The sequence below is a fragment of the Labrus mixtus genome, chromosome 19 (assembly GCF_963584025.1).
Source record: "Labrus mixtus chromosome 19, fLabMix1.1, whole genome shotgun sequence".
Taxonomy (NCBI): domain Eukaryota; kingdom Metazoa; phylum Chordata; class Actinopteri; order Labriformes; family Labridae; genus Labrus; species Labrus mixtus.
In genome coordinates, this window is record NC_083630.1 from 19,459,849 (window position 1) to 19,480,395 (window position 20,547).

Genomic DNA, 20,547 nt, shown 5'->3' on the forward strand with positions numbered 1-20,547 from the left:
TAGCACCTAAATCGTAAAAAATATGCTGTCAGTTGGAGGTCTGCAGATAATTCTGCCGTAGCTTCTTTCATGACGACAGACAGACAGGCCTGCTGTTGCCATCCAAACGCCAGGAAGCTCCATTATCATGCATGGTAAAATGCTCATTTTATCACTTTATCGGGCTTGAAAACGTTCGCTTCAGAAAGCAACAGGTGATGTCATCCATCCATGCACATCCATGTTTTGCACAGTCCATGGGTTATTCACCAAACACCAAGTGTATCTTTGATATGGTGGCAATATAGGGAAAGTCAAGAGGATCGCAAACCAAAGGAAGCTTGATTTGAAACATGAATCCAAACTTTATAACAAAGCATCCAATAGTTGCACAAGTATTTGAGATCGGCGTTAGTCACTGTAGTTGACCAACTGATGTTGCTATAACCGCACTGCTAGCATGGTTAAATTGCAAAGCAAAGTGATGTGATGTGACAGCAGATCACACAAAGGGATGTTGGGTTTATGGAAATAAATCTGACCGAGTAACTGAAGCAGAGGAGAAAACAATCCAATAAACATCTACAGAGCCGACCTCTAGGGTCACATTTTTGGGGATTTGGCAGGAAGACACAGCTTTGCCAGCTTTTCAAAGAACAATGGTTGGTTCCTCGTTCAGCACTAAACAGGACATACTGTAAGACAAGAAGGTTTTAGTTGACTTTGTATTTTTTATATTTTCATAAAGCTTTAAATGGCAAAGATTTATAGCCCAATAGATCAAATGAGCAGCTGTTGGTGTAAAGGTGGAGTTGACCGGAGAGGACTTTCATCCGTCTGACTTTAGAAACCTTTTTCCAGCAGTGGGGGATAACGTCTAAACCCCCTGCTGCAGACTAATACAGACCATTGATTTCTGTGGAGGGGGGCGCACAGCAGTTTAAGACCTGGGTTTGCTCAAGTTAAGTGTTTTAAAACCATTTTTAGCCATCAGCAAACATCAGCTAGATAAAACTCTGGGCTACTTCATAGAGCCCTCCCTGGGAGGGGGGGGTAGAGAGGGGGTCGTCCATTGCTCTGCGTGTGCAGTAACTTCAGCACTGAGTGAAAGGGCAGGGGAAATGCAGCAGAGAATTTTACATGGTGTAATGGTTGTGAATGCTTTTATATCTCTACTAAATCACTACGGCAGCAGTCAGTGTTTTTCCCCCCGGTGTTTTATGAAGTTTCCAAAGCCTTTTTTTCAGTTTATTTGGTTTCCTGTTTGCCACAAGAGACACTTTTCTTTCTTCATATTCTTACTTTACAGATTTTACAAAGAGAGTAGTTTGTCACTTTTCTGTTCTGGATATCAAACATGGACATTTATTTGTGTTGGGAGCACATTCCTGATTCATGTCCCTATAGTAGGATGGTGCTAAAGAGCATAGCTGGAGATTGAAGATTTTATATTCTCCGATGTAGGCCTAGACTAAATCAGATTTCCAAACAGGTGGTGGAGTAACAGCTTTGTTTTGCTCAAACTGAAGGAGCAACATTTTGCAGCAATATCACAGTGACATGGCATAACAAGGGAGCAGTGTTGGCACACTGTTTTATTTCTTAATCTTGTGTATGTTGTTGTGGATGATTTATCTGTAAATTTCAGAGGGGACAGGCGTCAACAACAAACTCGAGATTGTATCAGTTCTGTCAGTTTTACTTATACTCACACTCAGGCTTCACTTGTGTTGATTATATCTGTCTTCAGTTTCTAAGTCTAGCTAACATGTGGATGCATGCTCCTCGTCCCTCTATAGAGGGTTTAGAAAGAGGCTGAGCACCAGTAGGAGAGGATAGTGACTTTTTATTTGCAGCATTTATTACATTCTTCAACAAAAACCCTTTTTTAAACACACTGCCTAGAGAAGCAGTTATACAGTGCTTGATGTACATCAAATACAGTGCAAACTCCTGAAGGGCATTAAAATGTATTTTCAGACTGCATAAAGAAATATTCCTATAAATAATTGAACAACAACTCATTCATCCCAGATATCCGACATGAATTATCCCACAAGAAAGCTAAAGGAATGTTAAAAACTTGAACTATTTAAAGGTCACATATTATGCAAAATATACTTTACCGTGTTTTACAAACACTAATGTGTGTCTCTAGTCCATCTACAAAGCCCCCAATGATGAGAAAAGTCCATCCTTTCTATCTTTTGCCTGCTCCACTTTTCAGAAAATGTGTGCTCATAACTCTGAGTCCGTCAGCTACACTCTGTTGAGCCCACACTGTTAGACCACGTGGGCCAAGTCTGCTCTGATTGGTCTGCCGATCCGCTCTGTCGTTATTGGTCAGTTGCTCAGCGCGCTTCTCGGAAATTTCAACATGAGCTGCAGGGCTTGCCACAACGAGCCAATGGGCTCATGGACAATGACGTCGGACTGACAAATTTTTTATCGAGGGGGGCTAGAACCGAGCGTTACATGCGGCTAATGCTACAGCTAACAGGAGGACGTAGGAGAAGCCGCAATTCAGCGGACTTTGAATTTTTGCACACAGATGTGCCTTAACATGCACAGGACACTTGGAAAACACACTAAAGAGCATAAAAAAACAGAAAAAGCATAATATGGGACCTTTAAAAAGAGGAATTCCATCAGGGATGTTGTTCTGACTGCATTGTGCTCATGAATAAATATAGACAACATAAGAAATGATTGATTAAAAACAAGTGCATTTAGACACACAGACAACAAACATTAATCATGTCATGAATGTCCTAATAAGAAACGTTTCAGCAGAAGGACGGCTGAAAGTCTGGAGTGCTGTGTCTTTAAGAAAACCTGCTTTGCTGTTCTTCAGAGGTACGTTTATTGTTTTGGTTCTTAAGGCAAAGAAGCGATCATGACTTGTTATATGCAAAACAGTTGTGTGTTTAAAAACCTGTTCAGTCTGCCGAGAGGACGATGATGGGGAATTTATTAGCCATCTGTGTCGTCCCTGCCAACGTCAAACTCTGTGATCTCCTTGGCGATGCGTTCTGCTATCACTCGGCTGCTGGCGACAATCAGCCTCCGAGACATCAGATCGAATGGTCCACCTGGAACACAGAGAAAATAATAAGTAAGCAATACTGAAATCAATTATTTTCTCTATGTGGTTATGTTGGTACGAGACTTTAAAGTTGTCTGTCACCATGTGTGTTGTACAAACATGAAAGAAACAGACGAGGATCAGACGATACATGCTGAAATCTCTTCTTCTTTCTTTGTCTAATTCAGACACATGCACTGTTTGATTCTTTTTTACCAGTTGTCTTCAGAAGAACATCATCTTAAACTGGCTTACATGTATAAAAACCCCAAACATTTCAAAGACAATAATGCATCTTATGGAGCGTTTGGAAAGTCACTTCACATATCACAGCTGTTGGTATGCACAAACAACATCACTGAGTAACCAGGTTATGTAAGGACAATATATTATTCAGTGCGATTCAAAGAGTTCCAACACTCCTGAGTAATAATAATATTTGATGTATGGCTTGTCAAAGGTGTAATAAAACAATACTGGTCACAATGGCAAAGGCAGCGAACGCTCCCCTCCATAAATCTGCTTTAGATTAATTTGCTGCTACATTTTGAGAGATGGTTGTGTGTGTGTGTGAACAAATGCTAAAAACTAAGTAAGTTACCAAGGGATAAACAGGCATACTAGGAGCAAACGGTGATGGCGTGGGCGGAGAATCACCAGCATCATGATCCCACTCATATCAAAGTGTTATCAGTGAGTTAGACCCTTCTTTTGAGGGGATGGGGGACTCTGCTGGATGCAGTGATTCGCCTCATACGACCCTTCACGAGCATTCATGTCTCCTTGATGGGCGTTTCAGGGGCGGGAGCTGGTGTGTTTCCCCCCAGCCAATGACAGCACACAGGTGAGATTAGGAGTGGATGCCATTCAGCAATTGGACGCAATTTCCAACCGCTTTATATGACCGACATGGACGCAAGTGGCAAAGAAGAGAAAATATAATCATAGTGAGGATGAACCTTGTGTTGGCTTTTATCCAAAAACGGATAATCTGCTAATAGACAGGCAGAGACCAAACACCGGTGGTGAGCTTGTGCTAGCGTGCGGTAGCTTGCAGTGTTGGTACAAGCAGTAAATGTACGCACTATGACCTGCAGTGAGTGTGAGCTTCTGCAGGCGGTGAGCCCAGGAGGAAAGGGACCAGTTTTTATGTTGTGTTTACAAGCTGCAAAGAAAAAATGCCACTGACTCTTCCTTTAAAAGGGTGAAGAAATGTTTCTTGATTCTTTTGGATTCAGGAGAAACATGGAAAAAGCAGATGGACATACAAACTGTGAGTCATCTCTAATGCACCTCGTCTCACATCGTGCAGGCCTAGCTGTCAGTCACTGGCAGGGTTTTGTAAATTTTAAGATGAAATGTGTCAGACTCCGCTGCTTCCCTTTTCCAGCACAAAGCCACTATCTGCCCTGCTTCCTCTTTCTGACTGCGACACGTGTGGTCAGACAGCGGGATAAAAGACGACAACAATGAGGATTAGAAACTCTAAATGATGCTTAAGCATTAATAGCCTCTGTTGTGTTTGTGCTGGGGAAACAGAAGGTAATAAAACCGGCTTTGTTCTGTACTTCCTGTATTTCCTTCAGCATTTTTTTTCTCCACAAGCCCACCACCTTGCTGCTGCTCGTTTGCTTCACTTCACCCAGTGCCTCAGCAGCCTCTGAACAGTTTGGTGTGTAAACCTTGTGTTTTGTCCGTGACTCACCTGAAATATCCATGATAACTCCTCCGGCCTCGGTAACGACGGCTGCCCCTCCGGCCATGTCCCAGCAGTGGATGCCCATGTGGTAGTAAGCGTCAGCCGACCCGCACGCTACCAGACACATGTTGACAGCTGCACTGCCCGGGGAGCGGATACTGTGGATGGAAATGCTCTGTGTTTGACCGCTTGTGACACACCGTTATCCTTCCACTTGGTTCAAGTTAAAGTTTAGTTTTTGTGAGAGAACATTTAAAGGAAAACACTTTCACCTCATCTGATAGAGGAAGTCGAGAAGAAGTCAGGAAACACGGGGAGGAAACGGAGGTGTGTGTCATGCTACAAAAGGGTCCATCTGCCGGGAATCATGCACATGTGTCTAAACTGTAAGGATATCAAGGCATCACTCTTTGGGGAGACAATCGCAGAGTAACTCAGGATGCAATATGATACCCGATAAATAGCCCATTATATCAAGATACAGCTATTCTTTCATATTTGATCAATTTTAAGACAATGACAGAAAGTCCAATACCATATATGTTTGACTATAGATGACAAAATGCACTAACAGGTAAAGTCCAGGTTTAATATCATACACACCAATCACAAGTAGTCACGAAGTAGTGATGCAGGAAGTAATATGTTTAGAAAGCCGTATTACTTTTAAATCAGAAACACTCCTGAGCTCTCATGTCTCACAGGTTACTTGTGATCGTTGTGAAGGACAGTCTCGGTCGATGGCTGTTCTTCATGAGCCTGGATTTGCCCATGACTGCCTCTTAAAAGGATGTTTTTTCTTGCGACTGTAACTTTGTGCTGTGCTCACGATGGATTAATGTTGTAATGTCTTTGTAATAAAGCAATGAGTAAGGTCTTTTACCTGCTTTTTGTAACATAATAAAGATTGATTGATTAAAATAGCAATATTTGGCCCCAGCGTAAATAATGAGAAAATGTATGAGAAAATGTATCGTATTAGGATAAGCCCCTTGAGGTGTATCACCTCGTTTTCAAGGGGGTCCCAAACATATATTTACAAAGACACAGGTACAACACAGCAATACAAAACACACTACAGACGAAACAAACAAAGTAATACGTACAGCAGAAAACAACAGCAACAACAACAAAACAAAACACACATGGGTAAGGACGACCATATGTTGCTGTATTGATATTTTGATATCACACCTCTACTTAAGAGAACTTTAAATGTTCTAATGACTGAGTCTGCCGTTCCCTCATGTGTCTCAAACTACCTTAACACACACAGTGTATTCACAAGAAACCATGTGTGAACGTAATCCATGGTAATTCACTTCTCACTTCCCATTGTCACATCAGCGCTGTACGGCATCACTGCAACCACAACCGGTAACAAAGCCTTCATTACCTTTCACTGTGAAGCAGAATCAGGACACCTCATGATGCTGCACTGCAAACACATGCACCAGTTTGTGTTCTGTTGACTTTCTGACGTAACTTACTGTTACTGGCCATAACAACAGGACTCAGCTAATCAATCAGGACTGACATATCTGTATATTTACCCGTGCACAGGGAGGGAGATGATGGTCTTCATGTTGGCCATCATTGTTTTGAAATGCTCCGGATTTTTCTTGAAGCCCATTTCGGTCAGAACCAGAGACTGGCTAATATCTGGGTGATAAACAGAGATCAACATTATTCTAAGAGTATTAATCTTCAACATTACTCAGCAAATTAAAGTCGTCATTCCTCTAAATAAAAACACAGAATCTGTGTCTGAAATGTACAACTACTGAGCTGTTAGTGCATGCAGAGACTCTTGCTGTGACCTTGCTGCCACCTAGTGGAGTTTGTTAAAAACTGCACCATTAAAGCTTGATGACTTTATCCATCTTTACCTTCCTGTCCAGACACTTTGATAGGGACTCCGTTGCAGAAAGCTCCTTTCCCTTTCCGTGCTGTGTACATCTTATCCTCAATGCAGCTGTAGACGATACCAAACTCTATCTGAGGGAAAGAAGCCGCACAGACAGCAGCAGTGAATCATGGTGTGGAAAATATGAACAGAATAATGCTGTTCTACTTATCAGAAATTCATTATTGGAGCGTTAACTATGCTTATGTGTCCTATAATTAAGATGTTACAGTGTCAAAACAAATAAAAACAAATAATTAAGACGAACCTCTTTCTTCACAGTGAAGCCAATAGATACAGACACAAAGGGGAACCTGCACAAAAGACATTAACAAGAAACATTCACTTAATGAAGTCCCTCTTGGTTTTAGCTAACGAGAAACGTTTTCTATTATCAGTTCAGTTTCATCTAAGTTCTCTAATTATCACTGACAGGGAGGACAATCCAAGAGAGAACCTAATTAAAAGATAAAAATAGATTAGGAGCGACCAAGATCAAACAGACCCAGAGCAGTATCAGGCTCCTCAGTGGATTGTACTGTGTATCAGAAACGGGCAGTACCTGTGAACGAAGTTGGTGGTGCCATCGATTGGGTCGATTATCCAGGTTGGACTGTCGGTTAGAATGCTTGGGGCGCCCGCTGCTACAGACTCCTCACCTATGAAACTGAAGAAGACAGAAAATAAAGGAAATTGACACATTTATATGAGGGCTGTCAAACAATATTTTTTTAAATTGCGGATAATTGGTAAACTTCAATTAACTGCTATTAATCACGTTTTTTATCGCATGTTTGAAATTCTATTATTTAGCATTTCAAAATAGTTTTTGTAATGCTTTTAATTTGTATTTTTGTACTGTCTTACGATAAGGGTGCTTTACTTTCCATTCTGATACAAATGGAAAAGTGATTTTATTTTGAAAGGAATTAAGGAACTTCCTCCAGACCAAACAAATGAAAATGGCTAAATGGACGGCAAAAAAAGTGAACCATTGAACCTGAGCTGTCTGGGAGGTTTGTTTTTAATGGTGAAATTAACTATTTAAAGTCACAGAGGTGTCGTTCTTTTTCATCAATCTGGCTACAGGGACAATCTGCAGTTGTTTACCTACGGTGCGCCTCAAGGGACAAAATAGATGTGATGAATATGTTTTTTTGTACGTGTTATTTCTGACCTTTATCGCTTCGTTATTAACATATAAAAGCTGACATGCCTCATTTCTAAGCATCTGCAGCTGTTGAAATTGTCCCAGAATCTAAGGATGTTGACTATAGCACTGCATGGACCAGTTCCAACACTAAGACTCTGATCCTGCTTGAAATTAAATGACAGAAAACTCAACCATATTGCACTTAAATTAAAGCAAATAAACATTTTAAATTGAAACATTAAGGAACATTCAAGGCTAGAATATTACAAGATAGCATGAAGATAAAGAAGAGATTTAGAGAGACTTCATAAAAACACAATCTCTGATAAATTATCCTTAATTTCTTCATGCTCTCAAGTACAACCATATCAAGCAGCAGACACACCACCTTTCCTGTCCTTATTTGCTAGTCAAGTACCTGTGAGTGGGGTACTTCTCCTTGATGGAGGATATAATGAGCTGCTCCACTTTCTGGTCCGTCTCGGTCACCAGGTCAACTGCCGAGCTCTTATGCATGACGGCGATGTCCTTCTGGAGCGCCTCGTGGATCATCTGGCAGAAAGTCAAACAATGATGAAACTCAACGAGGGGATTTTTTTTGGGATGACAGACTACATCTGCTACTTTAATTGGAACTAATGTGATGTGTGTTACGGTCACATTTTGAGGCGGTGATAATGAGGTGTAAGTGCAAAAGACCGGGTATTTTTGTGCTTTCTCTTTAGTGTACTAGTCCAGTGTTTCCAAACCTTTTCTCTTGGAGCCCCCATTACTTGTATCTAAGAAAAGCAAAAAGAAAAATAGTGTATCTCCGTGTTCTCGTGTGTTTTGTTAAGACTCTTGAGTTCTGTGTGTCTTTAGCGTTTCATGATTTCTTTTGTATTGTCCTCAGTGTTTCTGGTCTTGTGTTTTCTCCCTGCCTTGATTTGCCCTGATTGTCTTCACCTGTGTCGTTAGTCTCACCTGTGTCTGATCACCCCCCCCCCCCCCCCCCCCCGTGTCTATTTAGTCTCTGTGTTTCTTCCCTTCTGTGTCGGTTGTCGTATGTCAGTTTACCCGTGGTTCCTTGTTTTCTCCTGTTTGGATTTTTGGAAGTAAGTTTTTGTTTAATTAAATGTTTTTGTTAATTTTGATTTGGGTCCTCCTCTTGGTTTTCTCGATCCAATTGCAAATCGTATTTTTACAAGGTTTGGCACGGGGTGTTTATTTCTACTTTTATACAAAAAAAATCACCCTAACTGTTTATTGCACGTTTTAGCCCAAGAGGGTGGGGGGTATCAGGACCAGATCATGCATTACCTTTCCAGCCTCCTTGGTGACCTCCACACAGAGGTCCATGCACTCCTGCCAGGTGTCGCTCATGTTGACAGGTAGATGTGGATGTTACTCACGCATACAGGTTAAAGAGACCTGTTGGAGAAAATAACGAAATGCTAAGAAGCCAAATAGTACATGTTTGTGTTTGCAGCCAAGAAACGACCGGGGAAATCTGCAAGGACCAACCAGTAACGGAGCGTTAGCTAAATTAGCTTATCTGCTAGTAAGAACCATTTAACGAGCTCCGCGTAAAATGACAATTACAGCTTCAAACACACATTAACAGTTATGACAGACAGCTTTCTAATTCCAAGCTGCAAAAAGCTACAGTTACGTTTAAAACACTTTGCATTGCCGTAAGCTACTTACAGTACGCCCACCTGCAGAAGTCCAAACGGATTGACTTTTCTGTGCTCGCTGTAGTAGCAGCTACCGGAGGAGGCGGGACTAAAAAGAAAAACTCTCGCTCATCATTGGTTAAAAGAATCCACTAGAGTTGAAGACACGGCTCTCATTGGCTAGTAAGCTGTTATTCCCCCCGTGGAGGGAAAGAAACACGGAAGTAAATTTGGCACAACTTTCTCTCGTTGTTTAAAGGAGAGGCAGCAACAATGGAAGATTTCTTCAATTAAAGTGTGAGGTTTTAATTCTTCTTTATACGCCAGGGGCTTTAATAAAAATTATGTTCATACATTATAAGTGTGTATCTTAGTTGAATTGGTCTGCAATCAATTACATTCAAATTACATAATTATTTCAACACAAATTAAAAATAAGACATTTAGGCTCGTGACTGTGTGGTGTAATTACAAAAAAATATATAGAACACATGATTCTTCATTAGTGTAATTTTTTATTTTTTTTTCCCCAACAGGAAGACGTAGGAAAGATAATTTTTACGAGCAGGTATCGGTGTCTAGTGTGCGGCTCTCTTTGGGTAAAGTCATGTAGATTTGCCCTGTACAACATCAGGAAGATCAGACCTTACCTGTCAGAACACGCTACACAGCTCCTGGTACGGGCTCTTGTGATATCACGCATCGACTGTTGCAACTCTCTACTGGCAGGTCTTCCTACATGCACTATCAAACCTCTGCAGATGATACAAAACGCAGCAGCACGACTGGTCTTCAACCTTCCTAAAAGAGCACATGTCACTCCGCTGTTCATCTCCTTACACTGGCTCCCAGTTACTGCTTGCATCAAATTTAAAACTCTCCTGCTCGCTTACAAAACAGAGACAAAAACGGCTCCTCCTTACTCTAACTCTCTGATCCAGGTCTACACTCCCTCCCGCCCGCTACGCTCTGCCAATGAAAGGCGTCTGATCCAACCTTCACAACAGGGTCCTAAGACGCTGACTAGACTCTTCTCCTCTGTCGCCCCCCGGTGGTGGAATGAACTTCCAAACTCTATACGATCTGCAGAGTCCCTCTGCACCTTTAAGAAAAAGCTAAAGACCCAGCTCTTTCATGAATACCTACTAACTTAATGATGATGGTCTCCATATTATTGATGATGGTAATGACGATGGTTTTTGTTTGATAACGACGACTTATAAGATGGTTTCTATACTGATTAGGGCTCTCAAGAACTGCCCTGAATGTTGTGCTTTGCCTCTGGTCACTTCCTGTCAGCACCTGTGTGTCCAATCAGACTCAAAGCTGATCGTTTGCTCTTACTGACATTGTTCTCTTTTTTTTTTTTTTTTTTTTTTTTTCTAGATCCTTACTTGTGTTGGTCTTCCTCTCTGATGTACGTCGCTTTGGATAAAAGCGTCTGCTAAAATTGTAGAATTGTGAAGTGGTGTACATAGGCCCTATGTGTTTTCAATAGCAGAATTTTCATCAGATAATGTGATCATTTCTCTCTTCCTATGTGTTTGACTGGACAAATGTCACTCTGGATCCATACACAGCCCACCCTGAGCTTGGCTTCTCTGGAAACTGCAACTAATCCACATGTTGAACCCCCTCTGACAGTCCCTGACCCCCGACCTGATTCCTCATTTTGAACAGAGCTTGACTAAATATTGATACATCTCAACCCAACAATCAAGATCAAGGGCATCAAGTTGAGCCTGTTACACTTTTGAACAGAACCACTTCTCAGCAAGCTTGTTATTTTAATTCATTATTCACTCTGAGTTTAATATTAATCCGCAAATACGAGAGGCAAAACTGCAGCTTGTTTCAGCTTACATGAATGAAAGTTCATACACGTCAATATATTAACAAATATCAACTCTCATTTTTGTTAGGAGTATGTGGGCGTGTGTTTCTAAAATATTGTCATATAAGGAGTAATAATAAAACTTAAAGTTTCATATAACAATGACGAAGCTTTATATAAAACATTTCTAAACAAAGTTCTTGAGCATTTTAAAGAACAAATGGTAGAGAAACATGTAATTTACTTCTTTGGATTGATATTAAAAGTTTAAATAAATAGGGATTGTTTGGTTTAAAAAGTTTTGGAACCTCTTGTATATAATAACAAGTCCTCTTTAGGTCAGGAGGGGGCAGCAGCAGTGTGGGACAAAATGCTCTCCTTTTCTATGTTTGCTGTTTTTTTTTTCTGTAGGGACTGCAACATGTTTGCTGTGTTCAGACTTTGATCGCTGCAGGCGCCTTCCGCTGTTATGTAATACTGGTTTGACATTTAAAGACAGACGACATGTAAAAACCTGTTCTAAACAAGAAACGCTTAATTTGCATCAGCATCAGCAATGGTTCATGTGAGGACATTGCATCATTTCATTAGTGTACCCATATTACCCGTAATACCAACAACCACAATACCACTATTAATTATCATTTAAAAAGTATCGGTACGTATTGAAATAAGATCAGAACTGAAAAACAGTGAATTGGTGCATCCCTACTCAAAATATAATATTAGTGTACAAAGAGTATAATTCATTTAAGGTTGCTGATTTTATTACCAATATGATATGATTATCATATCATATGATATTATCCTGATGTTAAAGATGGAGTGAGGCCACAACAGGGCAAAGCGTGAAGGTGTCAGTTTGCGTGTATAATGGAAGTGGAGTGACATCAGTTACAGAGAAAACATCCCTCCTCATTGCAAGATGTTTCTCCAAACGTACACATACTTCAGTTTTATCAGTAGAACAGTTAAAGGTTTGTTCTGCTATTTTCAGCTCTGTCTTCAAGGTCTAAATCAGTTTCTGGCTTCATGTCTCTGAGGTGAAATTCAGCCACTTAACCCCTCGGAGCGATTTGTGTCAATACGTTTTTGCAGTCCTGCGAGGACGCTCTGTCCTCCTGTGCAGAGTGCTAACAACACAATTAGCTTTAAAAACATTAGGGCACTGGCTCATTCGTATTCTGTCTGACAGGTTTAACCTCAGACGGCCTTTGTGTCTCAAAGACATGGCAGAAATTCAGGACGATCATTTAAATGAGTCTGGCAACAGTTGTGCATTCATTAATTCTAAATCTTCTACCCAGAGCAATGAATTATGTTTCATTATGTTGTAAGACAAGGCATTATGTTGACAATTACAACCCATCTGATTACACTTTGAAAGCACATTTATTTCATAGACACTCACAGTCAGGGGATTTATGAGACAAATACCAACTTCAAATGGAAATGACCAACCCATTTACCAATGAAGTGAGCTGAAAAAAAAAGAACAGCTCTTCCATGTTGACCGTGCACCATTTAAGACTATGAGAATCATCTCAGAATGCTGCTTTATTGAACAAAAAGTCTATTAGAATATTAAACAATCCTATATTTCCAATCACTTCTGGTCCCTTCATTCGTTAAAAAAAAAACAAAAAAAAATCCATTATGGAGATTGGTGGAAAACACAAACACATTTTTAATTTGCAGAGAATATCAGCCCACCAGTACATCTGCCAGGCTCTAACATTTTGTTACAAGTTCTGGATATTTAATGTGATACTGTTGATAAGAATCTTGCTAGTTCGTGAGAAATGAGAAATGTCATCCATACAATTGCAAAAAAACAAAACAATTTAAGATTATCTGATATATTCTGGGGCGGCAGTAGATCAAGTCTGTAGGGACCACCGGTGAGTCGCCGGTTCAAGTCCCGGTGCTGACCAAATCTGGAAAATGGTCTGGTAGCTGGAGAGGTGCCAGATCACTTCCTAGGCATCACCTAGGTGACCCTGAGCAAGGCACCAAACGAACCCCCCCCCCCCCCCCCCAACACCACCAGCCCATGTGGACAAATCAACATGTTTCATACTCTTTTCTGAGGATTCATATTTTTTCAGCCTGTCCCCTTACTCCATCATGATAGAAACATATTAGGCTACCGAAATAGATATAAAGAGACGATACAAACAATCTCTTCAGCACATTCTGAACTACTTCAAGAACAACATCTCCTGTCTTCAACTGAACTCCGCAGGCGTATAATTCTAATATACACCCCTTGTGAATTGAAACCGTAGCAATATGAGTCCAATAACACCACAAACAGCAACATATGTTGAGTCCTCAGGCTTGTCATGGCACCACCTAAACAGAGAACAGCACACACTCTGTTTGGAGGTTCCTAACACCATAATGGGAGTCATGTGGATCTACTCTTTGCGAGAGGAAGCTGGGAAAAAAAACATCTCTGTCCTTTACGACATGTCTTTGAGCTGGTGAGAAGCTGTGATTGTCCACATATGAAGACGAGCCTCTCGTCCATGACAACCAGGAGGTTATATGTAAGGCAGCGTACAACTGCGGGACTCTGAGAACAGCATTTAACATCACACCTTTGGAGCCATTTGTTGCCAGCAAAGCCTTCTGCGTAGAAAATGGTGAGCATATACTTCTACATGTTCAGTTACAAAACTGGGCATGTCTACCCGTTTAATCTCCTGATATTTAATGATGTGCCTACCACTGTAATTTATAAAGTATGTGTATCTTTTGTGTGTCTCCTTGAAATGCTGGGATCCGATTGTTTTCGCTAAAGGTCATGTTTGAATGCAACTGCAGGGTGTTTGAAAAGCTGCCATGTTTGACAAGGCTCCAAACGATTTTTAAAAAAGACGTGGGAGGAAGTTTTGTACTTGCCATGAGAAAATTACATTTAAGTTGACACACATCTTTTGAGTTCCCAGGAAAGCACTTTTTTTTTTCTACATTGAAATCCAAACTCGAAATCTTATTTTTGCTATTGCAGATTAAGGCATGTACAGACAAGCAGGTTTTCTGAAGTGATGGGTCTCACGATCATGAACGCACATCAAACATCCGCATCCTTTGTGATGATCAGGGTGACTGTATGTAAGTGATTCCTCTTGACTTTGTCCACTTTTTTTTTGATTTACTTTCTTTGATATGCCACGCCCACATGTGAAATACAATGTCTTCTTTTTTTTGTGTCGATTTTGAAAGGGTTTTTTATTCTCCTTTTCTGCCCTGGTCCTCTGAGCGCTCAGCTCGGCACTACCCCCAACATCAAACACATCGTGGTTGGACGGTGTTACAATTACATCACACTGGTTAACCCCAGCTCCAGGTAAAGCTTGACCTTTACTCCTTTGACTTTTAAACCAGCTGTCACTAAACCTGAAAGACTTGATTTCCACCAAAAAGCCCTTGGTGGTTCTAGGATTTGGGTTCCAGACGTTTGAAACAAACAATGCTTATGATTTCAGCAGTGTTGAAGCCTACAAGAAGAAAAGTCAAACTTGTGTTGATGTTGAATGCATTTTTCTTTTCCTTTCCTTTCCTTTCCCCTTTTCTTTTTCTTCTACAAGCTCGTACAAAATGAAGCCGTCCAGGCCCGGTTCTAGACTGCTTTGAATGAGGGGGCAGTAAGAGATGACTAAAGTTATTATCTATCTTTATAAAACTATAAAGTTTTTATCTAAAGCTAAAGTAAAACAAAGTAATCAATGCAGAACTTTCATACTTGCGCATGTAGTTTATTTCATTTTAAACCAATCTCCCAGACCGACTAGCTACGCTAACACGGCTACAAGTAGGATGTGTACAGTTAAGTGACTGTCAACTGATCAGGAAACTGACAACCTCTCTCGATGGTCTCCATATCTGATGTGGCCAAACCAACCAATAAGGTATTAGTAAAACATTTTATAAGGAAGTGGCATTTTCTGACCAGGAAAAAAACTTGTGGTAAAAGGAGGATATTCATAGCTCCATAAGTTTTGTGTTACACTCTACATAATTGTTGCCTGATTGTTGTTGTTGTTGTTGTTCTTGTCTGTTACTTTCTTATGCTTTGTTTTTCCTCTTTCTTCACTGTTCATCACTTTGGATCAACTGTGTTGAGTGGGTTAGGGTTAGGTCTATATAAATAAAGCTGAATTGAGTTTTCTGAAAAGAAAGTTGGCCGGTAAGCAAAGAAATAGTGTGGAACTAGGGTGTGTTCTGATGCGTTTCGTCTGAAAAGAGATTTTGATCTCATGGGAAAACAGGAGTTGTGTCTGAGTTGAGTTCAAAGGTGTTTGCTTGGTTTTCTTTTGAAACACACTTCCTGGTTATTTAGTTACAGATAAGTTCATCACTTTTGTTTGTTTACAAAGGCTGTGAGCCTTTCACTGATCATGTCAAAGTACTGCAAATATCAAACAAACTATGTTCCTGATTGAGTTTACAATTTAAAAATGCATTCAATTTAGCAAAGACATAATGACAACAAGTTCCAGAGATCATAAGCTAACATTTTACACCAATATTGATACATACATCTGAACATTTTGGCTGTTCTCTAGCCCTCCAGTTTAACCATCCGATCTACAGATTTCTTAGAAAATAGTGAAAATTGTCCATTCCAGTTCTCTGGAGCCCAAAGTGATGTCTTTGACTCTCATGTCTTGTCTAATCAAGAGTTTAAAACCCAAATATTTTCCATTAAATAGAAAATGAACCAGAAAATAATATTTTCTATAATATTTCAATTTTTCTCTCTCTCTCTATATATATAGGGGTGCAGAAATGCAAAATTTTCTCTAATCGATTACTCTTCCCAGTGTTAAAGCGAGTACTCGAGTAATCGTTTTGTAGACTTCAACAGACAGAAAACCTCAAATAAAAATCCACACAGACGTATCTTCTGACCGTTTTAACACTTTATTATGATTAGAGCAGTGAGTGTGGCGAGCGGTCGTGCAGACATCAATGCGCACTCGTCGCACGTTGAAGCTGTTTTGACAGCAACATTCTGTTAACAAAGACTCCAGTCTGCAGTGTAGAGCACACTTTACTCTGGGAAATGAAGTTACAATAGAACAGGTGAACGATTTAAGTGTCTGTCTGTTTCATCTTTCTCCTCCGTGCGTAATCACACACTCGCTCAATCTCGCTCGTCCGTCCGCTATGAGCTATTTCTCCCTATAAGGTTGTTCTGTTTTGTAGTTATTAAAATATTTTAAAATAATAGATTTATAGTAATAGATTTTAAAAATAGGAAAACATCTAGTTATGCTGCTCTGTCCTGGATGATCAAACGTCATTGGTTTAGCGGAGTAAAGCGGTAATCGCAAAGTGAAAGTCCTTCTTTTTCTGTGGACTAAAAAGACAATTTGAACTGAACTTTCGTAGCTCATATTGCATATTTCGTTTGTTTGGGACTTTTTGTTCATTGTGAATTCATAGGGGGGTTAATTTCAGGGATATTTTTGTTAGGGTAGTGTTTCAGCACAGAGCCTTTATCAGCGCTTTGTTTGTCATCTGTTTTCTTTTTGCGCTCGTGCTCCTTTTTTTCTGTTTTGAATTAGGCCTATCCTAGAACCCACAATGCAACAAGAAACATTTACAATGGACTACAAAACGATTATCGATTACATGTTTTTGTAACGGATTATTATTTAATGTTCTCGTATACACATTTCCAAACCTTATAACTGATTTGTTGCAGGTTGATTTCCCATCTGTTGACTTGCTGCTGCTGCCCTCTTCCTAATCATTTGGATTATATGTAATTTGTCATACATCATTTATTTGTAGGCATGACTGCGAGGACATCTGGAGACATTTTGAGGAGGCAGTTGTCCGTCAGTCCTCTTGCAATGTGAGGGTGGAGGATTATCATCCCATGTTTTTCGCCATGCCACAAACCTTGCCTTGTGATAGAGTGAGCAAATAGTACATAAAGTGTAATACAGTGTTCACTAATACCAAATGAATAATGTGAATACTGATGTGTTTTATGTTTCCTGTATTCCTCGGTTTAGTTCTTGTTCTGGAGTAAAACCCGGGTGCTGATGCACAGCTATGCAGCTGTGGTTGGCCAGTTTTGGACTCTCGAGGACACGCTGGTCGGCTACATGTTCAACGACCTCATCTGGTGTGGACAAGAGGAGGACTCGGGTAGATCTGTTCTGGTTTTATAGTGGCAGAAACTATTTAAACATAGTGCTTGTTCCAGTTTATACCAAAATGCCTACAAGAAACTGGGAAACTAGAAAATACTGTAATACATAGGAGTTTCTCAAACCTGTGTTAATAAACATAAGGTAGTTAGTCAATTCATTAAGATGTTATTATAATGAGAACTTCATTTACAATCATCCAACGTTTATCTTTAGTCCCTTTAAGCTCAAATGGGCATTTTAGTGTCTTTTAGCTCATTGTTTTGGTTTCACAGTCCATTTTTTAAAGCAGCAGCAGAAATCTGTTTTCTGTGAAAGCACTTCATGCTCAGCTCTAAGTGTGACTAATCCATACATAAGTATCGACTAGCTAGTAGACATAGTGGAGCATTAAGCAGCCGAGGACCCAGCTATTTCCAAAAGGAGTTGGTGGAGACCAAACTAGAGCAAAAATAAAGTGAATGCTGGAGATATATTGCCAGATGGACGAAAAACAAGCCTTCATATTTGTGTTAAAGTTGCCTCTCTTGTTCTATGCTTAAGTAAGAACCAGTTGTCCTGAAACTTTCTTTGACAACTTTAACCACAAAAAAATCCAACTCAATGACATGAAGCTTTCAGGCATATGTTTTTTTCAATGAGGAACCATTGCAGCTTTGGGATTTCAATGAAACCACAAAGCTCAATGAGCTGCAGCCGTGCTTCCAGATGTTCAGCTTGCCTTTAAGATTTTTTTTTAATACAGATGTGGCGCCGAGTTATTAATCTGCCAGCTGCATGTCGTCACATGAACTTAACTTGTTAATCATATCGTTCATTCATGTCTTTTTTCAAACATCACACACGCTGGTTCCTTAAACTGATATTTGTGAACTTTCAGATTTTGATTTCAGCTCTTGTCCCGAGTGGTCGGCGTGCAGAAATCATCCGGTGTATTCCTTGTGGAGACAAGCGTCACAAAACGTGAGCTCAATGTCAGAGATGTCTCCGCACAGCTCTGCAGTGCACACAGCTGCGTCGTTTATCATTTACATGCAACATACTGTTCCAAAACCAGCAGTGGAATAATAGTCTCATGAGATTTCCTTCACCTGCTTGTTAGTTTGCAGAGATGGCGTGTGGCAACATCACTGTGTTACTGAACGGATCGATTGTTAATGCCTTCAATAAGAAAAGGTAAAATGCATATGAATGAAGGGCATTTTCAGCAGTCCTTTCTGTTGAATAATCACTTTTATTTTATCCTGCAGCATGTTTGGAAGTGTTGAACTGGACAGTCTGAACCCTCACAGAGTGGATTATGTCAACATAAAGGTGGTGACCAATCTAGAGGGACCCATTATGTAAGGATAAAAAAATCTTTGTGTAACTGTAAAATGTAACTTTTCAACCAATTTCCATAAGTCTGATTAGATCATTGACTTTGTGTGTTTGATGGTTTCGTTAGTTACAGCTCGTAAAAAAGTAGTAAACGGAGACTCATCTTAGCGGGGTAAACAAATCAAATGGTTTTTTTTCTTTCACAGAGAATCATGTGGCAAAGGATCAATTGTAGACCTGATCCAGATACTTCAGTCAAGAGGTTTCAGGTGGACCTGCACAGATGACGACCAGTAGGTGACATCCAATAGATGAATCCTACACATTTTTTTTTAAATTACCCTTTGAATAAATTTGGATAAAAACACATGATGATGTCGTGGCAAAGCTATGGTTCAATTTGTTTAACCTCAGAACAAAGTAAGATATAAAAAAAAAATGATCCAGCTAAAATCACCAATTATTAATAAGCTGTGAACATAAACTTGCTGAAATAAATGATTCATCAGCCATCATTCTAAGACATGCAAGGATCACACTCCTGATATATTTTATTGTAAAGTCCGACAGATCTCAGTTGCAGATATTGACACAGATGTTGCTTATGGCTCAGTAAAGAACCTCCGGAAGAAAGTACCCCAGAGTAACATTTATAAAACTGTATCCACAGGACCCTGATGATCCTTCAGTGCATCCAGAACCCCGAACAGCCCTCGTGCCAAACATATGCAAACAGCCTCAGACAGAAGAAAAGCCTCACGTTGGACTGAATCACACAAATATTTTGCATGTATTCACTTTGTAATTTTTCTGTCTACTGCACAGAAAAGGTGTGTTGAATAAACTGTCTGCTGGGAGACTTTATACATACACTTTCATCAATCTCAATTCTTTAGTAAATTACATCAGATCAGTGTGTTGAATAAACTGTCTGCTCGGAGACTTTATACCCACACTTTCATTGATCTCAATTCATTAGTAAATTACATCCGAAAGCCTCTTGGAGCCTTTTGGAGAGTAAAATAAATCTGTTACTGATTCACAAAACTCTGGCTTTGCTATCAACTGCATTTTGCAAATGTAATTCATTATTCTGTTACATTAAGGACCTCAATGTGAGCTAGCGTTACCTTATTTAAAGCCTATTCTAAGACAATAAAATCTAGTTATATGAACATCCTTTTTTATCTTTTAAATTTGATGCATGTTCCAGAATCTGTATTTTTTTTACGAAAAAACTATAAAGGGGGGGTCACTTGGTGTCCGTGAGCCCCGTTTCACCCAGGACCCCCTGAGAGATTTATCCGGCCCTGTAGGGCTTCTATCTGCTTCTGTCTGAGGGCTAAAGGTCACTGGGAAAAACACTGCAGAGCCTGAACTTCTGCAAGTCTTTTGTAATGTAGATGACTTGAAGGTTGCAATCATCTTAATCAATTTTAATGGAATAAGTGTAACACCAAAACAGATATGTTGATTTTTCGTACCTATTTGAGGTACATTTTTGCTATTATACAGAAATCACAACCCGCTTATCATTGAACATGTCATTTATTGCATGATAATAAGAGCACAAGATATCCTTGGAAAGATATACATGTACCATTACATCATTAGGTTGTTAAGATTCTGTAAAGCACACACAAGGAACCTGGGCCTTAAGGTCCATATTTCGGTTATTTAGATTCACTCAAAGGTCTGCTGAAGTTCACAATTGATGACTTTTCCATGAACTTTGTTTTATGG

General features: G+C 39.9%; 2 protein-coding genes across 5 annotated transcripts; one reads left to right on the plus strand and one right to left on the minus strand.

The window, feature by feature from the left end:
* Window positions 1-1,808: 1,808 nt before the first annotated feature.
* Window positions 1,809-9,638, minus strand: LOC132994157 (inositol monophosphatase 1-like). The gene is made up of 9 exons (XM_061064341.1): window positions 9,509-9,638; window positions 9,122-9,232; window positions 8,241-8,374; window positions 7,232-7,336; window positions 6,938-6,983; window positions 6,653-6,761; window positions 6,317-6,425; window positions 4,770-4,921; window positions 1,809-3,071 (listed from the first exon to the last, which is right to left on the minus strand). Exons 2-9 carry the CDS (start codon window positions 9,182-9,184, stop codon window positions 2,953-2,955), a joined length of 837 nt encoding a protein of 278 aa, XP_060920324.1. The 5' UTR covers window positions 9,185-9,232; window positions 9,509-9,638; the 3' UTR covers window positions 1,809-2,952.
* LOC132994156 (ADP-ribosyl cyclase/cyclic ADP-ribose hydrolase 1) lies at window positions 8,865-19,676 on the plus strand. 4 transcript variants are annotated; one of them, XM_061064338.1, is made up of 10 exons: window positions 8,865-8,912; window positions 14,328-14,431; window positions 14,543-14,666; window positions 17,120-17,246; window positions 17,347-17,482; window positions 18,365-18,447; window positions 18,587-18,660; window positions 18,735-18,827; window positions 19,011-19,097; window positions 19,475-19,676. In XM_061064338.1, exons 2-10 carry the CDS (start codon window positions 14,365-14,367, stop codon window positions 19,572-19,574), a joined length of 891 nt encoding a protein of 296 aa, XP_060920321.1. In that variant the 5' UTR covers window positions 8,865-8,912; window positions 14,328-14,364; the 3' UTR covers window positions 19,575-19,676. The 4 variants fall into 4 exon arrangements, with proteins under 4 accessions (XP_060920321.1, XP_060920320.1, XP_060920323.1 ...); XM_061064337.1 differs by having other exon boundaries at window positions 8,866-8,916; XM_061064339.1 differs by lacking the exon at window positions 8,865-8,912 and adding an exon at window positions 13,813-13,959.
* Window positions 19,677-20,547: the final 871 nt, after the last annotated feature.

Bases quoted from the DNA above. Each gene is read 5' to 3' on its own strand.
- LOC132994156 (XM_061064337.1), top strand. From the start codon at position 8,867: ATGTCAGTTTACCCGTGGTTCCTTGTTTTCTCCTGTTTGGATTTTTGG. The intron at 14,667-17,119 runs GTAAAGCTTGAC...ATTTATTTGTAG, and splicing joins CTGGTTAACCCCAGCTCCAG to GCATGACTGCGAGGACATCT. The intron at 18,661-18,734 runs GTAAAATGCATA...TTTATCCTGCAG, and splicing joins AATGCCTTCAATAAGAAAAG to CATGTTTGGAAGTGTTGAAC.
- LOC132994157 (XM_061064341.1), bottom strand. From the start codon at position 9,184: ATGAGCGACACCTGGCAGGAGTGCATGGACCTCTGTGTGGAGGTCACC. The intron at 6,984-7,231 runs GTACTGCCCGTT...TCTTTTGTGCAG, and splicing joins ACCACCAACTTCGTTCACAG to GTTCCCCTTTGTGTCTGTAT. The intron at 3,072-4,769 runs GTGAGTCACGGA...TCTGTGTTCCAG, and splicing joins AGTTATCATGGATATTTCAG to GTGGACCATTCGATCTGATG.